The sequence below is a fragment of the Mastomys coucha genome, unplaced genomic scaffold, assembly GCF_008632895.1.
Source record: "Mastomys coucha isolate ucsf_1 unplaced genomic scaffold, UCSF_Mcou_1 pScaffold7, whole genome shotgun sequence".
In the NCBI taxonomy this organism is placed as follows: Eukaryota; Metazoa; Chordata; class Mammalia; order Rodentia; family Muridae; genus Mastomys; species Mastomys coucha.
Window position 1 is genome coordinate 14,606,885 of NW_022196913.1, and position 19,998 is coordinate 14,626,882.

Below are 19,998 nucleotides of genomic sequence, written 5' to 3' on the forward strand. Positions count from 1 at the left end.
CTGCCTAACACTGCCATGGTGATTATATTCTTTACAAACTGTCAACAGAGCAAGTCAGACATGAATCACTTTAAACTCCCCCTTTAACATTGACTAATACCGTGCTCCCATTTTTGTAAGATGGATAAATACCTGTGTTCAAACTTTATGGAAGTCTAAGCAAGGGAGTGCAAGAGTAAAGAGATCATTGTAGACACAAAGATCCAAACTTGATGGCACCTTGAAGTGATGTCATCCAACTAGTGTGACCTTGGAACCATTGTCTCCAATTCCCCCTCTCCACAGTGCATAAACTGATCAGCTTCACTTCCTCTCTCATCTCTGCACTGCAGACTTTGATCTTTCTCAGCTTTTCATGCACACTCACTAAGCATCCATCATACTGGTGCCCACTGCTGCCCATCTCTGCACTGCAGACTCTGGTCTTTCTCAGGTTTTCACACACACTCACTCAGCACCCATCATACTGGTGCCCACTGCTTGGGTGCTTTTCTTCCCGCTTGAGCACTATTTTTAATAGTTATGAATTTGATTTTTTTAACTATCTTTTTTATGGTGGGTCTTTTAAGATAATTGAAATACTTGACTTCAGAGTGTGAAGGGTTTTTTCATTGTTGCATTTAGTGTTCATTCATATACCTGCACCCTTGGCAACTGTAGTAGTTAGGTATGAGATGTGCAAAATAGAAAGTTGGAATAGTGCATATTAAAATGATCACTAATAGTAGAAAACTTTCTGTCTCAAATCATGCAGAATATCTTTTTTTGTTGTTTTGTTTTTAACCAGGAACTTCAGACAACTCATTTTATTTTTTGTTTTTTTTATTTGTAGTATTTTCTTTATAGTCTCAAAACATGAATTTTTTTCTTAATTGTTTTAGATATTAAAATAAAACCTTAAAGTGGTGTGAAGTTCACAATCAGTGGCCATGGAGTTTGTTGTTTTAGAATGGATGCTAACCCCTGGATGTCTCTGAATAATCAGCTTGACATGAAAACTCTGCCATGACTTATTTTACAAGACAGTTCTAGCATGATGAAATAACATTACCTAGAAACCTACTTTTTATCCAGTGGTTTCAAAATAGAAATCAATTTTTCCCATGAATGTTGATGAGGATGTTGGAAAATGATCTGTTACCTGAGGCTAAATGATTAATACTTCATGGAAATATTCACTTGCAACTTGTGTTATTAACAAATAGTGCTTGGAAAAATGAAACATGTCCTTGAAATTGATAGCATTTCTGCTGCAATAAAGGATTTTATTAAAATCTTCAAAGTAAATGGAGGCTAGAGAGGCTCAGTCAGTAAGACAGTTACCTCATAAGCATGCGGACATACGTTAATTCTTGATTTACACAAGGTGGGGTGGTGGTGGTGGTGAGATGACATGCTTATAATCCCAGCCATGGGAAAGTAGAGACAGGTAGATCCCTAGGTTCAAGACTACTGTGGGACCTCTTCTAAATAAATGTGGGGGTGGACAGTACCTTATAGATGAACTATGCCTGAGGTTGCTCTCTTGCCTCCATGTACAAGCATGATTAATGCTCTTATCTCCGAGCATAAACATATACTCTCACTACATGAATACAAACACACTAGGCTATTAAAGAGTCAGTAGCAATGAACTTGTGTCACATTGTACACCCAGTACATGTCATATTCAGCCTTGCAATCTTATATGGTAATTAGCATGCAAGCTACCAACCTACTGAGAGTTACTCTTCAGGTAATGTAGAGAGGAGGTCGTGGGAGAGATGGACCTCAACACATACCGCAGCTCCAGTGACCTAGTGAGGGGCTCCAGTGTTCAGGGGAAGACACCATTTATTCAATATCTTCTTTCCAAGCAAGAAGTTACCCATTTGGTGGTTACCTTATTACATAGCCATATCTATGAATCAAAAATTTATGTCAGACTTGCAATATGATAGTCTACCTCTTTCCCACATAACAACTTCTGAAGGGACTTGAGCATAATACTCATGAGTTTCAAGTTTCTGTTCATGATAGTTTCAGATCTTAGTCACCACAAAGCATATTTATCTCCTACACCATTGTCTTAGTCAGGGTTTCTATTCCTGCACAAACATCATGACCAAGAAGCAAGTTGGGGAGGAAAGGGTTTATTCAGCTTACTTCCACATGGCTGTTGATCACCAGAGGAAGTCAGGACTGGAACTCAAGCAGGTCATGAAGCAGGAGCTGATGCAGAGGCCATGGAGGGATGTTACTTACTGGCTTGCCTTCCCCTGGCTTGCTCAGCCTGCTCTCTTATAGAACCCAAGACTTCCAGCCCAGGGATGGCAACACCCACAAGGGGCCCTACCCCCTTGATCACTAATTGAGAAAATGCCCCACAGCTGGATCTCATGGAGGCACTTCCCCCAACTGAAGCTCCATTCTCTGTAATAACTCCATCCTGTGTCAAGTTGACACACAGAACCAGCCAGTACAACCATTATCACAGAATGTGATGGGTTTTTACATTAACTCCCATGAAACAATAAAGGGTATTTTAGAAATTGTCTAAGAATTTTTTCAAAGATAAAAGACAGCATGTGAATTAGGCTTCATACTTATTTAAAAGCCTATTGGTAGGAATTTTCAGTAGCTAGATTTAAAGTGTATTTTCTAAGAACTCATTGACTGCTGATTGTGACTAGTCCAAATTTCTCAAATCTCAGAACCAAAGAAAAGGAGAGGGGGCACATTGTAGGCTTTGTCTTATCAATAACAGCAGGTTGGTCCTTTTTTGTTGCTATAAAGAAATCTATGAGGCAGATAATTTTATTTTAAAAAGTTTATGTTGGCTTATAGTTCTGGGGATGTAAAGTTGAGAGGTCACATCTTATAATGGTTTTCTTGCTGACAGAATCCTGAAACAACTCAGAGTGTCATGTGATAAGAGGAGAGAAGGACTGTGGGTATCTGTGCTGGTTCCACCCACTTCTAGAAACCCACTATGATCCCACCATGGAGGTTCCATTCTAATGACATTATGTGATCCTGCTCTCTGTCCTGAAGCTTTACCTCTAAACACTGATCTTAATAAGTTTCCAACATTCTCATTTCTCACGCTTGGGATTAAATTTGAACCCATGGTGCCTTGGAGAAAACTCAGACCACATCCAAACTGTGGTAGCAATACACTTTAGCTCTTCTGAATGTGGAGGAAAATTGTAGCTAATAAATGTAATAGCTATCTTAAGCAGAGGCAGGCATACAGTAACAGTAGCATGGTAAGGCACTTCTCCTTAACAGATAGATGTTCTCAGTAGGGACAGATGAATTCACCAATCCTGCCAGCTCTCTTCTGAGGCATATTTCCATATTGCCATGAAGCTCATTCCCTGTGTATAATCATAGGTGGCTTTTCCTCATAAAGAGACTCATTCCCTGTGTATAATCATAGGTGGCTTTTCCTCATAAAGAGACTGCCACACTCCAGTGTCAAGGATGGGTTCGATGAGAGCCTTACTGTCAGATGTGCGTTTATATTTTTCAAGTGCTTTGAAGAGCTCAATGAGCTTTAAGTCCAAGGTGTATGTTTTGATTTGTGCTGACAGACATGTCCATGAGTAAATGCTCAGAGGAATGCTTAATCTTGAAGGCACCAAATTACAACTTTTAGTCTGTATTTCTTAGACTCATATCACCCCATATACCTACACCCAGTCAGCATCTTTGCTGTACTCAGCTCTCACTGGTTTCCTTTACATACCAGTTTGATACAAAGGAGCATGTGTGGAAGAAGGATCAGTTTAGAGACTCACAAGTTAAGCATCTCTAATATCAAACACTGGTCACAGCATCAGTAGCGTCTGAAGGCTGACTTGGCTGTTACCTAGGTGGCTCCCCACTCCCCACCATTCCTTGTATCCTCCAAGACTACAACTCGGCTTCATAGGATTTACCTTGATTAAACAGTACTGGTGAATGCTTTGCGAAATATAAGCTAAGGGCATATGCACCTTAATGCATTATAAAGTACTCCACTGCACATCGCATCAGGACCACTCTTCCTATCCATATGTCTGTCTATGACATGTAGGACAGGAATTCGGTGTGTTTTTCCAGACACTGTTTCCTGACTGCCCAGAGGCTCTGGTCATTGTGGTCCATACAGGTTTTTTCCACATGGCAGTTCTCTTAGCAGCTCATTAAATATCTCACTTTCACACATATCTTTAATTTAGGAGTTTCGGTCCCTAAGTCTTGAAGCTCATCGCATTTTCCTATGACTACCACAAGCTCCCACATCCGTCTTTAAAACAACATACATAAATGTTGTAAACTTAGCCAAGATTGTGCATGATAACTTTTCATTCTGCTTCTCCGATCTTCCTTATCCATAGACTACCAGCTAGAAATGTCCATTGTTTTAAAAAGCAATATTTTAAAGTTACTGTAGACAGTGATCTCTTTACACCTCTGATTACTGCAAATGAGCTATATACATTGTATCTCAGGAATATTATTAGGAAATGTATTAGGAAATTTAGGTGAATGTAACTTCTGAAAAGAATTTACCCCTTTTTTCTCCAATTATTTTTAGATGGGTTTCTACTATGCAGTACAGGTTGCCTATAAATAGCCAAAGCTGGCCCCTATCCTCCTGACTCAGCTTCCCAGTGCTGGCACTGCAGACATATACCTGTATACTCTGCTATGATACAGTTCATTCATTCTTTCCTTCACAGTGTAAATAATGAATGGCGTATGTTTTAGTATTTCTCAGTGACTATCCTGCACTAGTCTTTCCTGGTAAGCCTCTTTCGAGGTGGCCTAAAGATATTTTTGCATATGTTTTGCTGTTTTTGCATATTTTAAAAATCTGCATGAAAACATCTCAGTTGAGCTGCCTAGCTGAAGAGCTAGTGACAGTTGCTGGCCTTTGAGGAGGGAGAGTCAGTTTTCTTTTGGTATAGGAGGTGAGGATGATGAAAGCATATAAATCTGATCATTAAAATGGTGGTTCTGTGAATGTCCCAAAATCCATTCACCCGAGAATTTCATGTGAATGGTTTATATGATGCATGATCTGGTATGGTGAAGATCCCCCTTAACTACCTGTTCTTGTGATATTCAGGGAACAATAGCAAATTCCTTGACATGTGTTCAACTACACAAGCGTGCAGAAAAGATAGCAGTGATGCTGATGGAGAGGGGCCACCTGCAGGATGGAGACCATGTGGCATTAGTCTACCCTCCAGGTAAGCAGTAGGATTGGTCCTGACCCCTGAGAGTGGTAGCAAGGATAGCAATGTGAGGAAGCACTTTGCTGCCCCCAGTGGCACTTGTGGAGTGTCCAGGTTACTGTCTAGTATGTTCTTTGTTTCTGTGTAGATTCCCGCCAAGCCAAGCTCATTTGCCTCTGAATATTCTCACTCACCAGGTCTAGGCTACATGTTGACACTGTTTTAGAGTCTTAAAGCAATACCTACCCAAACCTTTATCTCTACATTTGATTGAGTGTCTAAGGTAGTTCATATTATTGGCAGTAATTAAGTTTTTAGCTCCTTGACATAATCATACCATTGAATACTTATCTAGAGAAATGACATATAAATGAAACATATAAACTGTCTTAGCATCTTGTGCCTAAAAGAAAAAGCCACAAGAAATCAATCATTGAGACTTACCAAAAGGAACAGGGAGGAAGGAGTTAAAGTCTTTGTTTCCCTAACTGTCCGACTTTTCCCAGGCTAGAACTTACACTGAAAGAGAGAGCAGTGGAGCAAAAAGTAACTGGCTTTTAAAAAAGTATTTCTGCTTTCCTCTTGTGTAGGAATAGACCTTATCGCTGCATTTTATGGTTGCCTATATGCGGGTTGTGTGCCAATCACCGTGCGACCTCCACATCCACAGAACATTGCAACAACGTTGCCTACAGTCAAGATGATTGTAGAGGTAAGCAAGGCCTGGGTAGGATGCTGTGGGCCTTTGACCTGCCTGTGCTCAGTGGCAAGCTGTGAGTTACAGACCTAAGTCCCCTAGGACAACTGCTAGCTATGCTGTCCATGTGGGTTTGCAATGAAACTATAGAATTGGAGACAGTCTGTCTCCAGGAAGCTTATCATCTAGCATTGGGAGTAAGATCTAAGCTAAGCAACATGGAAGCTGAGGCAGCTGGGAGCAACTATAACAATGAATTGATACTGAACGGGCCCAGGGTTGGCTCCATAGAGAAGGCCTCATCACCAAACACAAACAATCTGAATGAAAAGCAATATATGTGTTTTCTTCAAGTTCCCTTCTTCTGGACCCAGAAGGTTATTTTCTTTGTTTTTAGAGTATATGTGTATGCTATGTTTGTTTTTATATATAAGGAAGCTAAAGACTAGCATATGTGCTTCCCTTAAGGGAAGCAGAGTCCTGGCCCCCTGGTAAATGCTCTTGGTAGCTGTGTGGGAATACTGCCAAGGAAGGCACTCCTGTTAGAAAATACCTACAATATACCTGCATGTGTAAAGCTTTTTTGGAAAGAGCATATGCTGAGAGAGAAGCTTCTGATATTTTGCCAGTGCATGATAGTAGTGCTAGGACACTACTTAGCCTAGGTGTTGGGGACCCACCTCAGAGCTTTGTCTATGTGTTTACATGACCATCACTGCTAGGTTTGCTATATTCTAGCTAGCTCTTAAGAAAAGAGAGAGACTAGACTAGAGAATGGTCCCACTACTGGAAACAGTCATCCTCTGCAAGGGTGAAGCAGTGAGACTCCTGGGGCAATAAGGGAAAAAGAGGGTATCCACATAGCCAGCCAGAGCAGCTGTATCAACTCTGGCAGGCCATAGGTGACACGATCAGCCAGATCAGCCCTCTTCCTCAGCTTTTGGGAATTAAAGTGTGTACTTTTAACCTTTGAGAAACATGAGGAACAAAAGTGATGAACACTTCCCAAATGTGTTTCTTTCTGGTGTGTATTCATTCCTTCCCTTCTTGTCTGTTTGTCCTCAGGTGAGTCGGTCTGCTTGTCTCATGACAACACAATTAATTTGTAAACTGCTTCGGTCCAGAGAGGCAGCAGCAGCTGTAGATGTCAGGACATGGCCCCTCATACTGGACACAGGTCAGCACTTGGACTCTCTTCTCACATGCATTTTCTTGTTATGGTCTTTAGTGTAGTCAAGTAGACTAATAGCTTCATTTTCCTCTGCAGATGATTTGCCAAAGAAGCGGCCTGCCCAGATCTACAAACCTTCCAATCCAGACACGCTGGCTTACCTTGACTTTAGTGTGTCCACAACTGGGATGCTAGCTGGTGTAAAGGTGAGAAGAGGAGTCCACCTAATGGGCAGGCTAGTGGTGGACAATAGACAAGCCATGTACTGATTGTTCTTATGTTGTCATGTGTGATTATATTCTAGTGATGCATGGAGAGAGGTATAATATGATTTTTTTATATGAGCTGTAACATATATGATCTTTCAATACCTGATAGCTAATTTCCAAATACTGTGGGGAAAGCTGAGGACATAGTTTACTCATGTAGCCCTCGCCTAGCATGGTCATTGCCCTGGATTCCATCTTCAATACTGGGGAAAAAAAAAACCCACAACAACAACAAAAACCTAACCATTTTTTCATACTGCACAGTACAGTAGTGTCTAGTACTATATGCTAGAATAGTACATACAGTCTTCTTGCTTGCTGGTTCTCAAATTTGCTGCTGCTGCTGCTCTGCATGTTTTCACTGTATTCTCTTACTTGTTAAACTTGAGCACAGTCATAACCTAAAACACGGCTTCTTGATGAAGCGACCATGAGCATTTTGCCTATCAAAGTATAGAACTACTGATGTCACTTAGAATTGGCATCATCACAGCTGTCAGGGTCCTGTGCTTCAGGGTCTAAAACCCCAGGAAACCTATTCCTCTCCATCTGTACCTCTGAGTCAGACTGGGACAGTTTGAGCTAGTTCTCTATCAGAAGTTAGAGTTCTCAGACTTGACCTCTCCCATACAATTAGCAAAAGCACACCAAATTAGCTGGAATATTAAATAATTTCTTTAAAAACTTACTAAAAGAAATATTCTCAGAGCAAGATGAGTTAAGTGCTGTCATCAGTAAGTTGACCTTCTTGCTGTCAGGGCCAAAATAGAAACCCACACTTCTAATTGTTCTTATGGAGTATGGAGGTGGGAACTACAATATTGAATCCTAATTAATAAAAATGCAGCTACATGGAATGGATAGTATGATCTTTGTGTAATATTTCTTGGTGACTCAATTTAATTTATTCATGCAACATAGAAAAACTCAAAGAGGTGGTTAACTATACTTTCAGACTCCTAAAATGTTTTTCTGTTTTTTGATTATCTGTTTGACGAATATGTGAAGAGAAGTATATTGTGATATGAGTTAACAAAACCCCATATGTTTTAAGGGCTGAAAGGCACAGGAGAATAGGGGAAGTTGTCTGGCATGTGGTCTGCCTCTTTGGTCCCATTGGGTTGCTAGGAGGCCATTTTTCTCTAGAAGAAATTCTTGTTGGATTTTAGTTTTTAGACAAAAGCATTCAGTTGCATACCATGAGATTTAGAAGAGTCCATGGGTGTCTTCTCTGTAATTGGTGCTATGGAATGTCAAGGTTCATGTAAAACATAAGGGTATGTTGTGCTATGGCTGTCTTACATTTCACCCACTTAACTGTGTTGCTTTGACCTTTGAATGGTTCCTGTGTCTAGGGAATAGTTGTATGCCAGGAGAAAGGACACACACTTAGACACCAGCCATACAAAACAGCACCGAAAGGCAAGGCTTCTTGGGACACACCATGTAGCATATCATGGCACAACCAAGATAACTAGTACATTGGCTTGAGGCTGTCTCATGTCTGATACACATGTATTTGGAGATCTGCTTTTAGGGCCCCTCAGAGTCCTTAATTGCATGGTGATATTGGCAGGGCTCAGACTAGGATGTGCTTAGATGTTTAGAGACTGGAAGGTTTTGGGTTGGGTTTCTTTTTTGGCTTTTTTTATAGCCATTTCTTGGTTTTTCAAGGCAGGGTTTCTCTATGTAGCCCTGGCTGTCCTGGAACTCACTCTGTAGACCAGGCTGGCCTCGAACTCAGAAATCCACCTGCCTCTGCCTCCTAAGTGCTGGGATTAAAGGCGTGCACCACCACTGCCTGGCAGCTGTTTCTTTCTTAACTTGTTTGCCCTCTTGTCACTGTGTTAGAACCTAGCAGACTCCATAGCTACCAGCCAAGGAGGTATGAGCACCTTCTCTCTTCTTTCTTTATATTAATCATGTTTTACAAAGTACTGGCAGACCTTATAGCTACCTGCTATGTCTCAACTTTATACCACATAGTGAACTCTTGAGAGCAGGCCTATACCCATTATTTTTAATATAGAGAGAGTCTCTCTGTACCTGAGGCTGTCATAGAGTTCACTGTGTGACTCAGGTTACCTTCAGACTTGCAGCCATCCCTGCCTTTATGTTCTCAAGAGTAGAATAGCAATGTACTATACCTGGTTCTTCCTCCTCCTCTTCTTCCTCTTCCCCTCTTCCTCTGCCTCCCTTCCTCCTTCTCCCTTCCTCCTCATCCTACTACTCACCCTTCTCTTCTTTCCTCCCCTTCCTCTCCTCCCCTCCACCTTCTCATCTTCCTCTTCTTCCTTCCTTCTTCCTCCCTCTTTCTTCTCTTCCTCCTTCCTCTTCTCCCTCTTCTTTTCTCTTCCTCCTCTTCTCTCCCTCCTCTCCTCACCTTTTCTTCCTCCTTCCTCCACCTCCACCTCCCTTTTCTTCCTCTTCCTCTTTTTCTTCCTTCTTCTTTTTCCCTTCTTTTCCTTTCTCTTCTTTTTCTTCTTTTCTTCTTCCTCCTCCTTCTTTCTTCTTCTTCTTTTTTAATCCCTAGCTCTGAATACAGTGCTTGATAGAGCCCTTAGCATGTCAGCATTTATACAATGAGCAGCAGAGCTGTTTTCTGGTTCTGCATGATGTCTTTCCTAGTACATCAGAGCAGTAAATGTTACTTTGATCACTTACCTTGAATGCACGGTAGGAGAATTAACTAACTGTGATCCAAAGAGTGGTGGGAACTTAGAGGAACATGTTATAAATATAGTTGTGTTTCCCCATTGAACAGGTACTGTGGATCTGAAAGTACAAGTGTGTGTGTGTGTGTGTGTATACAATACATGCATATCTGTATATATTTTGAATTCTAGAGGAACTTTTTACAATACTGGGGTAAATTCAGTCAAGAGTATCCATTACACAGCCTATTCGTGGGCAGAACTTGTAACAGTGACCTGACACTTGACAATAAAGGGACTCCCCACCCTCCTTTCTTTTATCTCTTCCACTGAAGTGTTGAATGCAAGGGTTGGATTTCCTTGCTTGTGTTCTTTACTGGTTCTCTTTATAGATTAGCACTGTGGTGGCATGGTTAGCTTGTGACACATTTAACTTGTGACATATTTCAATAATATCTGATACAGTTTTCCTTGCTTCCTTGACTACTCAGAAGTTTGTGTGGTTATCAAGTTCTCACAAAACAATGATCTTATTAGATGCAATCTGTACTGTTTCAGAATCTGCCACCTTTCTTACAGTACAGGTTTGAAGCTTCACTGTTTTCCAAGCTAAGGAGAGACAGCATTTGACTGCCATCTTATTGTGGGATGGTCATATCTAGGAAGGACCTGAGGGTCAGCAGGAAGGTTGGGCTTCACTTCAGGACTTACATGGTTTTCAGCACACTCTTTCACTTCTAAGCCACTACTGTCTAAACATGGGCATAAGATTCCATGCTTGTGAAGTATAGGCCCTTGTGTATGTAAGACAACTGCTGTACAGGTCCCTGTACCTCACAGAATAAGAATAAAGCCAAGTCTCTACTGCAGAGCTGGGCATGACCCCTCATTTCTTTACCTACCTTCAGGCACTCATGTGGACACAAGAATCCTTGTTTATATAATCTGCTTTTTAGATCCAAAGCATTGTTAACCATTGCTCAAGTTATAAGGAGGGAATATCAAGAAGTTTGAAATGTGGCTTATTTGTTCAAAGTGGAAGTTCGTAGTGTAGTGAATCACAGATGTAATTCACATAGTGCAGAAGTTTGAAACAGAAGGATTGCTATGAATTAGAAGCCAGCTTAGGCTTTGTAGTAGGTTCCAGGCCACTATGGGTGAGCCATGTGAGACCATGCCTACTACTTACCCCTTACCCACCCAGACTACTTTTCTGCCTCCAAAGAAAAATGAAAAAGGGAAGACTAATGAGAATAGCAGCATCTACCTTTCTAGAACAATGTGAACCAGGCATGCTATAGTTGACTCTGACCCTAAAACTATCTTTGAAGCATTTAGTAAGAATTACCATGAATTTAACACTGGCATGCTGTCCCACAGATGTAGTTGGATGCTCAGTGTCCAGTCACTTAATTTTTTTACTGCCTTTCTGTCTTTCAGATGTCTCATGCAGCCACCAGTGCCTTTTGCCGTTCTATTAAGCTGCAGTGTGAACTTTACCCTTCTAGAGAAGTGGCCATCTGCTTGGACCCTTACTGTGGACTTGGGTTTGTCCTCTGGTGTCTCTGCAGGTGAGGTTCTTACTTAACATCCTTAAAATGATTGTTTTTGATTTTTTTCAATGAAAGGAAACCATATACTTTCCGTTCTGGATCTTTGGCTGTGGTACTAAGTGTAGAAACCCTGATCCTGTGCCTCTCTTTGAGGCCCCAGCTCAGGACCAGAGTGTAGGAACTTTCATGTTCTACAGCAGTTAAATGAGATTTTGAGGAAGCATCCTGTGGTAGACTGCATCTGCTAAGGAGCTACAGACCAATTTTTTTTTTAAACCATCAGAAGCTTGTCAGACTTGAGTATAAAGCCCTTATCCCTGGCAGTCATGCCTTTTGGGGATTATGAAAATTCTCAACTCCTCTTGCCTTTTCTCTGACTTTACTCAGTGGTGGACTTGGGCTGGGGGAAAGTACAGAGGAAAGCTCCTGAAGCCTGAGCCCATCTCTCTGGTCATTGTACTCTTTTCTTAGTGCCCAGAAAAGACTTACAGAATAAATGATAGAGTAAAATATACAAATAGTTCTTTCCTGGCTCTTTTTTTTTCTGAATATACATACATCTTTTCTATAGACATTTTTAGAAATACAAAATAAATACAAACATAAATATGATGTCACACACCTGTAAGTCCAACACTTGGGAGGTAAAGAAAGAAGGATCAGGGGTTCAGGTCCAGCCTCAGCTCCTTTGCAGGAAGGAAAACCAGGAACTCGGTCAAGACCAGCTCTAGTATCACAGCAAATTTGAAGCCTGCCTGGAAATATGACAGCCTTTCTCAGAAAAGAAACCTGAAGAATGTAGTTGTTAACAGTAACACTTAATAAATTGTGGCCTCAGGAAGTATCCATGATCAGCAAGATAGCATACCGTCTTCTGGGTGTATTTTTTAATGTAGGATACTTTTAATTAGCATTTTCTAGTACATCTAAGTGTATGTAATATACTAAAGCAGGTACCAGTGTGCTAGACCCAGCTTCTTGGCTCTCAACATGTTCTGTTTTCTTTCTTGTATTTTTCTATGGGTTGGTTTTTGTTTTTGTTTTTGTTTTTATTGCATATTATATGTATTATGTTATTTTTGTACATTATTTGTATTTTAACACACAAAATTTTATCCATAATGTTTATGCTTATAAATTTCATAATTATACATTACCAAAGTTATATAATTGAGGCAGTAGTATGTGTAATTTCTGTTTTTCTTATAGTTTATAATGGTTATGATAAATTTAGACATTGATAGATAATTATGTTAGTGGATTCATTGTGTTTAATATTAATTTAATGTTTAATTATTCTACTGAAGCCTAGATGTGTATGTTGCAAAGGACATTGTATTTAGATAATTCATCTTTTTGAGAAAGCAAATAGAATTGAAACAGTAACATGCTTAATGGTGTTTGTATCCCTCAATGCAGATGCCATTGCACTGAGTATGGTAGCACTCAGGAGAGAGCTCAGAATATCCTCATCATATCGGCTGGGCCCATGTACCTGAAGCCATTTAAGCCAGCTTAGCAGGAAGAGAGTCTTCTCTGAACATTGCCTCTCTAAGAGGACTCTATTCATTTTGCAAAGGACTAGTCAACCTACAGTCAGTAATGGAAGAATATTTGGTTCTTGGGAGCTATCAGGCCTTAGCCCACAACATCCTCAGAGTTAGAGTTTGTTTCAAGAAAGTTCTGGATTTGAATAAGATAGCAAGGAACCTTAATTAATAGATGTTCTTGAAAATTCACTCTCAAGGCTCAAAGCTGAAATATTCTGAGCTGAGGGATGGCTCAGTTTATAAAATATGAATTTGATCCCAAGGAAGGTAAATGTGGTAGTACATGCTAATAATCCCAGCACCAAGGACTAGGGAGTTGGAAACAGGTGGATCCTTGGGGTTCACGGGTCAGCCACCCTAGCCCCCATGACTAATGAGAGATCCTGACTCCAAAAACAAAACAACCCCAAGGTGAGTGGTGCTTAAGGGACAATAGCTAAGATTGTCCTCTGATCTCCATACACACATACATATACGAAAAGGTTGAGAGTTTTGCTAGTTGCCTCTGATTTGAAACAGTAAAGGCAGTTGTATAAATGTAAAGAAAAAGAAAAACTGTAAACTTCTACTTTTCAAAAACCTGTGCAAACAGATCACCAACAGCTTCCTTAAAAGAAATTCATGTGGAGTCTTAGATGCACAATCACTAAAGTAACTTTCCATTGTAGAATTGAAGATTCTATTGAGAGTCATTGATAAAATGGAACTGTTTTAAAATATTCTCTAAGGTTATGCGTATTGTTTCAAAGAGTGTTCAGAGCCAGATGTTAGGAATCAAGATCATTAGAAGAGGACTTGGCCAGCATATTGAAAAGCGCCCAGTAAGACCCCTTACTGTATCTACTCAAGAAAAGTATATTAGAGCTTATATTTAAGGATAAGAATACTCAGTAAAGTATCACTTTAAAAAAACTAAGTCTATTGATTGAGTTTAATCTCTAGCAAAGCCTTAGCAGCTTTTTTTTTATAGAAATGGATTTTCTAGCAACCAAAAATATGCCCAAACAGGACAAAATGAAACAAAACATCTACAAAAATACCATTGTGTTCATTTTGTGTTGGTTAACTACCCCTGAGCAGAAGGATTACCCTGAAATGTGGTCAGTATACCCAGTGAGAATCCATTGATGAAAACTCTCTTTGCCAGCAGATATCAGTTGTAGATAGCTTCTTGGTTGGGAGAGGTTTGTTTTCAAGACAGTCTTGCTATGTAGACCATGCCAGCTTCAAAGTTTAGAAGATCTTTGCCTCCTCAGTGCTGAGGTTATGGACTGTGCCACACACCTGGCCACACTGCTCTCACAAAGAAAGCTTGCCTTTGGAATTCCTGACACAGAGAGTGTAGCCCACATGTCTTTTCACAATAGACTGCTGATTAAGGAGGCTCAGTCTAGAAGTACCCTGAGATAGTGTGTGGTTGTGTTGCTGAGAGCCAAACTTGGTGCAGTTGTCATTTGTTTGTACGTGGGCTGTCAGGTTAATAATCTGAAACTTGCTAATATGTACATTGATAACAAAGAAAATGTCTTCATCATTTGAAGCTTAGCTCCAACCTAAAACAGACCAAGTTCCAGAAAGTCTTACAAAATACTTTGTTCCATATAGGTAACCTGTTCCTTAAGTAGTCTTACCCATGAGTTTTTATAGTCAGTACCTCCAAAATCAGCATGTATAAAAATTGATGGATCATATTTTGATGGATGATTTGGTAAGGGCAAATTCAAAATTCATGAGTCAGGACAGAGGAATCACTATAGGGTAATGGTTTTCAGTAATCCACAACAACACTGCCATAACAATTATACAACTCAGCAGTTAATATCATTTTGTTCTGTGGTAAAAGACTTCTTTGCAGTGTACATGTTTTCATGTAATGTTACTTGAATTCTGTCAGTGCCTTAGTGTATCTATCTGCTATGTGTGTGTATATGTGTGTATGTACATATATAATATGTGGGCTATTTGGATGGGTTTTTTCTTTTGATTTCTGTGGAATGCTAGAGAGGCCAGTGACTTTATGTATAATGTTCATTAATGTGCTTCAAATTGATGTCCCTGAATTCACATTTCTGATCCCAGTGTTTTTGTATGCTAGAGCTTAGATCAAATAGTTCATTAATCCTGGTATATATTGTTGAGAAATCGAGTTGTAGGTTATTTGTATTTAATGTTCTTTAGTTTGGATCTCCTTATGCTAGTAATTCAGAAATTAAAATTGCAGAATTATGGATATGGTAGATTGTCAGAATTAAGAGGGAAAAACATTATAAGGTTATATAGCTCAGTTTTTATTCCCTAACATATTAGGTTCAAATTATTAAGCTTGTTTAGTGGTACAAAAAAGTCTTTAGTGTAAATGAGTACCTGTTTAAATCTCAGTTTCAGTAAAAAGCCTCTAAGAACATCTAATTAATGCAGCATTATGAATCTTGAATCATGAATGTACTGAATAGTGTTTGATATTAACAGAAACACTGTGTTCCTTTGCGTCTCAGGATAGAAAGACACATAGCATTTTCTGGTAGGTAATTATGATTTATGGGATGGATAATGTATAGTTTTGTTAGAGCTTAGGCTCTTTCTGGTGTACAATCCTGGCTTTGGCCTTAAGGTAGCTTTTTAAAATATATATATATATACAACTGAGATAAATTTTTCACTTATTCTGATTGCTGCTCAGTGCTACCTTGAGGATTCTAATTGGAGACAATACATTAGCTAATAAGTAAGACTCAAATTCAGAGTCATACCTACTTAGAATCTGTAAGCTCATACTGAAGTGATAGCAAGCCCACTTGGAAAATGAGACCTCCTGATAACAAATGAAATCTAAAGTTTCAGTAAAATCAGGCCAGATGGGAATGCCATACTCCCCTGAGCATCATGAGAAAAGTTGCACATTTCTAGGAAAAAGGCTAGGATGTGGTCATCATTCAACCTTTCAAGCAGGAAGGGAGAAGAATGGGATGTATATTTTAGCTCTGGTGTGTGCTCCGGAAATAACACCCAGTCTTCAAAATCTGTTTATAGGGTTGGAAGTTAAGAGCATGTACTGTACTTGTAGAGGACCCAATTTTGTCTTCCAGCATCTGTAACAGGCAGCTCACGACAGTAACTCCAATTCCATGAGAATGTAGTGCCTCTGGCCTCCTTGGGTATTGCAACACTCATGCGCACCTGTGCAAACATACATTTAATTAAACATAGACTAGATTTTTAGTGTACATGGGTCTGATGGAGAGAGGGTGATACATAGGCTAAGCTCTTAAATGCATCTCTAGAGCTAAGAAGATAAGCACTTTGCTGTCAGAATCTTAACGGGTTAATTGGGGAGTTATATGGACGTGCTTTGAAAGAAAAAAAATGATTGTTGGAAGGCCCATCTTATGTTAGCTTTGGAAGCTTGTAGGAAACAATATAAGAGCTTAGGTTCTGGATAAAAGAACATCTGAGTATAAGTCTGTTCTCAAGGACTGAACTAAGCTCACATTCCATTGGATAAAAGTAACTTGTAGCAGGTAGTTGTTTGAATGGTGTATAAGTCTCTTATTCTTCATAGATATATCTGTGTAATGCTGGAAAGCGATCTGTAGAGATGGGTGTAATGATTCACACTTGTAACCTAGTACTTTTCGGCTCTAACATGATGGCTGCCACAAGTATGAGGGCAGCCTAAACTACAAAAGCAAAACCTTGCCTCAATAAAACAAACAACAAAGAAAGATCCTTAGTAGATGACAATGGCAAATTAGTAAAAGTATGTCCTAGTACGGGATATTAGAATTATTTACGTGGGCTTTTACTGAATGTGATATATTGACTATAAACATTTTCACAAGCATTGAGTGAATCAAATCACAGAGAAGTTTAAAGCATAATAATAATTTAAAGTCTGACTTACTTTCTTTGAATGTACCTGATCTTCTCATTCTCAAATGACTAACTGCATTGAAAAGGCTATATAAAAGGTTGGGGTTTGCTATATTTCCACTTCACAAAAATAACTAGAACTTTGAAATGTTGAAATAAAAAGTGAGATGAAAATATGCTACCAATTTTGCTATGTTCCCTCTACAGTGGTTCTCTGCGTGAAGAATCGTGTTTGAAATAAGTTTGTGGGCTCATTAATTTTTTTTCCTTAAGATTTACTTAGTTATGAGTGTTCTATCTGCATGTACACCTGCATGCCAGAAGAGGGCATCAGATCATATTATAGATGGTTTGTGAGACACCATGTAGTTGCTTGAAATTGAACTCAAAACCTCTGGAGCAGCAGCCAGTGCTCTTGACAACTGAGCCATCTCTCCAGTCTCTCATTTTCTTAAATTTCTTGAGACAGCTGGGCTCTCTTAATTTTTGTTTTGAAACTTTTTGAATGAGATTGATCACATTAAAGAAGAAATGGCTTGTGCTAGGAAGATTACAGGCACACAGGCAGACAGATATATGTCTCTTGATACAACATAACAATGATGTGGATTTCATCTATGAATTTTCATATAAAGCAAGATATCTCTTTAAATCTCAGAATATTTATCTGAGATCTTTTATTATAATAAATAGGATCAAGTACTGCTAATTCACAATGATAAGCAAGCATTAAAAATAGCAGTTTGTGCCCTGTCTGATCTCAGTTGATGTGTAGGAATGGGGTATGAGAAGTACTTCCCCTCCTCCAAAGAAAAGGGGGCTGGTGGAACAGTGGAAGGGAGAGGACTTGTGTGAGGGGTACTGGGAGTAGAGGAAGGGCTGATACTGGGTTGTAAAGTGAATAAATAAATGAATTCTTAAAACTGGCGGTTTGAACAAATACTTTTCAATTAAAATTTATCTCATTTTTTAAAAGTATACTCTTAAGTATAAACATAAAATATAAGAATGACTCTGCTTGTCCTTCTGTGTGGTGATTTGGATTTGTAAAACAGTACAGATTGACACACTCAGGTCAAGTGTCTGGCTTCTTTTGGTTCTCCTAATTTTCTTCCTATGTGATTTGCTTAATATTTTTGTATCTGGATTTTCTATTTATCGTACATATAAAAGTTTCTTGCCTGAAGCATTCCTGTTTTTCAGGGTGAATGTTTTTATCTCTTTCCCATCTGCCCTGGGTTCCAGCCCTGATGACCTGTCTTGTCTCTGCAGTGTATACTCAGGGCACCAGTCCATTCTGATCCCACCCTCTGAGCTGGAAACCAATCCTGCCTTGTGGCTTCTTGCTGTGAGTCAGTACAAAGTCCGGGATACCTTCTGTTCCTATTCAGTGATGGAGCTTTGCACCAAAGGGCTGGGCTCACAAACTGAGTCCCTCAAGGTAAGCAATCCCCTCTTAGGGCCTCAGGGCTCCAAGCACTCCAAGCCACTCTAGTCTTGAGAAAGGACACTCACACACTTGGTGAGGCAGCATAGTCCTTCCAGAGGGCTGACGTGTGATCTGCTTGAAGATTGAGTTAAAGGAAAATAAGGTTTTAAGTCTTCCTCATGAATACTTTCCCACTGTCAGATACTAGTAAGAATTGTGAAAGTAGTTTGTCCTAAATTCCTCCGGTATTGGTCAAAAGATGTAAACTATCTCTGTTCCTAGCTGGTTTGGGTGTTCAAGTAGGAAATGTTTGTGATCATCTTTCGTTTGCTGGAAGGCCCTTATTTGAAGGTCTGCACTGTAACAAAAATTTATTTTGCAACCAAATGAACAGTGTTTGGATTTTTACTTTTTTTCTTTTTGATTTACATAAAAGTGAGAACAGTGTTTCCCTCCACTTAAGCTGGAGGAATTTGATAGACATACATGTTTTCATGGTAAGATGAAGAATCATTAGTTAATGATAAGAGGGAAAAAATAATGCTAAGACCTGTCTTGATAGTGTTCTATCCTGCTGTTCTCTGCTTGTATGTGCAATGTGTGTGCTGCCTGTAGCTGTGTGGGTTATTTATGTTTCTGTGTGTACACATATAGTCAAGTAGAACCTAGCACATTTATTTCCTCTGAACTTTTTCCTATTCTTCCCAGTGCAATAAAACAAAATATGTAACTATGATGTTAAGCTATATAAATGCATTTTTTTGAAATTACATATTTATATAAGGAAGGGTTACAGAGAGTATCTCTTAGATCCATCTATATTGTTTTATAAAATGGTCAGGTGCTTCTTCACTAGCCTTTTTTGTTGGCATGTACATCATTATCAGAGCTATCACAATTGAGTGATAACCTTTACACTTCAGTTGACACTTGCTCTGTGAACCAGGGCACACTACTCTCCCTTGTAAAGATGGGAAACATAAATCTAGAGGATTAAACTATCTTTCTACTCACATTCCTGCACTTGAAGATTTGTAGAAATAAATTTGTATTGCTAATTGGAGTTGTTATTGTAGCACAGCCACTTGAACAGTCATAGGTAATGTTATTAGTATCATCCAGAGTTTAGTTGTTCCTATTCAATGTTGTGTCTGCAGTTATGGTTAAACATCAGATTTTCATGTCAAAGTTATCTTGAAGTCTGAGAATGTAACCCAGTGGTAAAGCACATGAGGGACTCTTTAGTTATCTGCTGTTTCCACAGCATGAGGGCCCTAGTTTGGTCATTCCTGTGTCAACAGCTCTCTTTCATACAAGCCAGCATTACTCATTGTACGCCGTCACCTTCACTTGAGGCCACAGATGAAATCAGAAGTGACTGATCTCATCTCTCTCAGCCCAGCCTGAGTGTGGCAGCTTTAACCATTCAATATTTTTGTTCATTCCATTGATTTCCTCCTCTTCCTGCGTGTGTGCAGTTCAGCTGGCTATATTTGTAGCAGAACCTTAGAAATAATGATGGAGATGCACTTGATAATGAAAGTTGATCTGTGACTTTTCAAATCTCATCAGGTGTAAATGAAAAATTGTCATAGAAA

The 19,998-nt window shown here is 39.4% G+C and overlaps 1 protein-coding gene across 4 annotated transcripts in view; it reads left to right on the plus strand.

Annotated features, from left to right (window-relative positions):
* The window catches only part of Dip2c (disco interacting protein 2 homolog C), a 416,803-nt gene that overhangs the window by 360,274 nt on the left and 36,531 nt on the right, over nt 1–19,998 (plus strand). For all 4 annotated transcript variants that reach the window (XM_031359583.1, XM_031359584.1, XM_031359585.1 and 1 more), the window contains 6 exons: nt 5,099–5,222; nt 5,798–5,919; nt 6,970–7,081; nt 7,172–7,281; nt 11,439–11,569; nt 18,244–18,412. In XM_031359583.1, the coding sequence (XP_031215443.1) occupies nt 5,099–5,222; nt 5,798–5,919; nt 6,970–7,081; nt 7,172–7,281; nt 11,439–11,569; nt 18,244–18,412 (768 nt within the window). The remainder of the gene's footprint in view (nt 1–5,098; nt 5,223–5,797; nt 5,920–6,969; nt 7,082–7,171; nt 7,282–11,438; nt 11,570–18,243; nt 18,413–19,998) is intronic.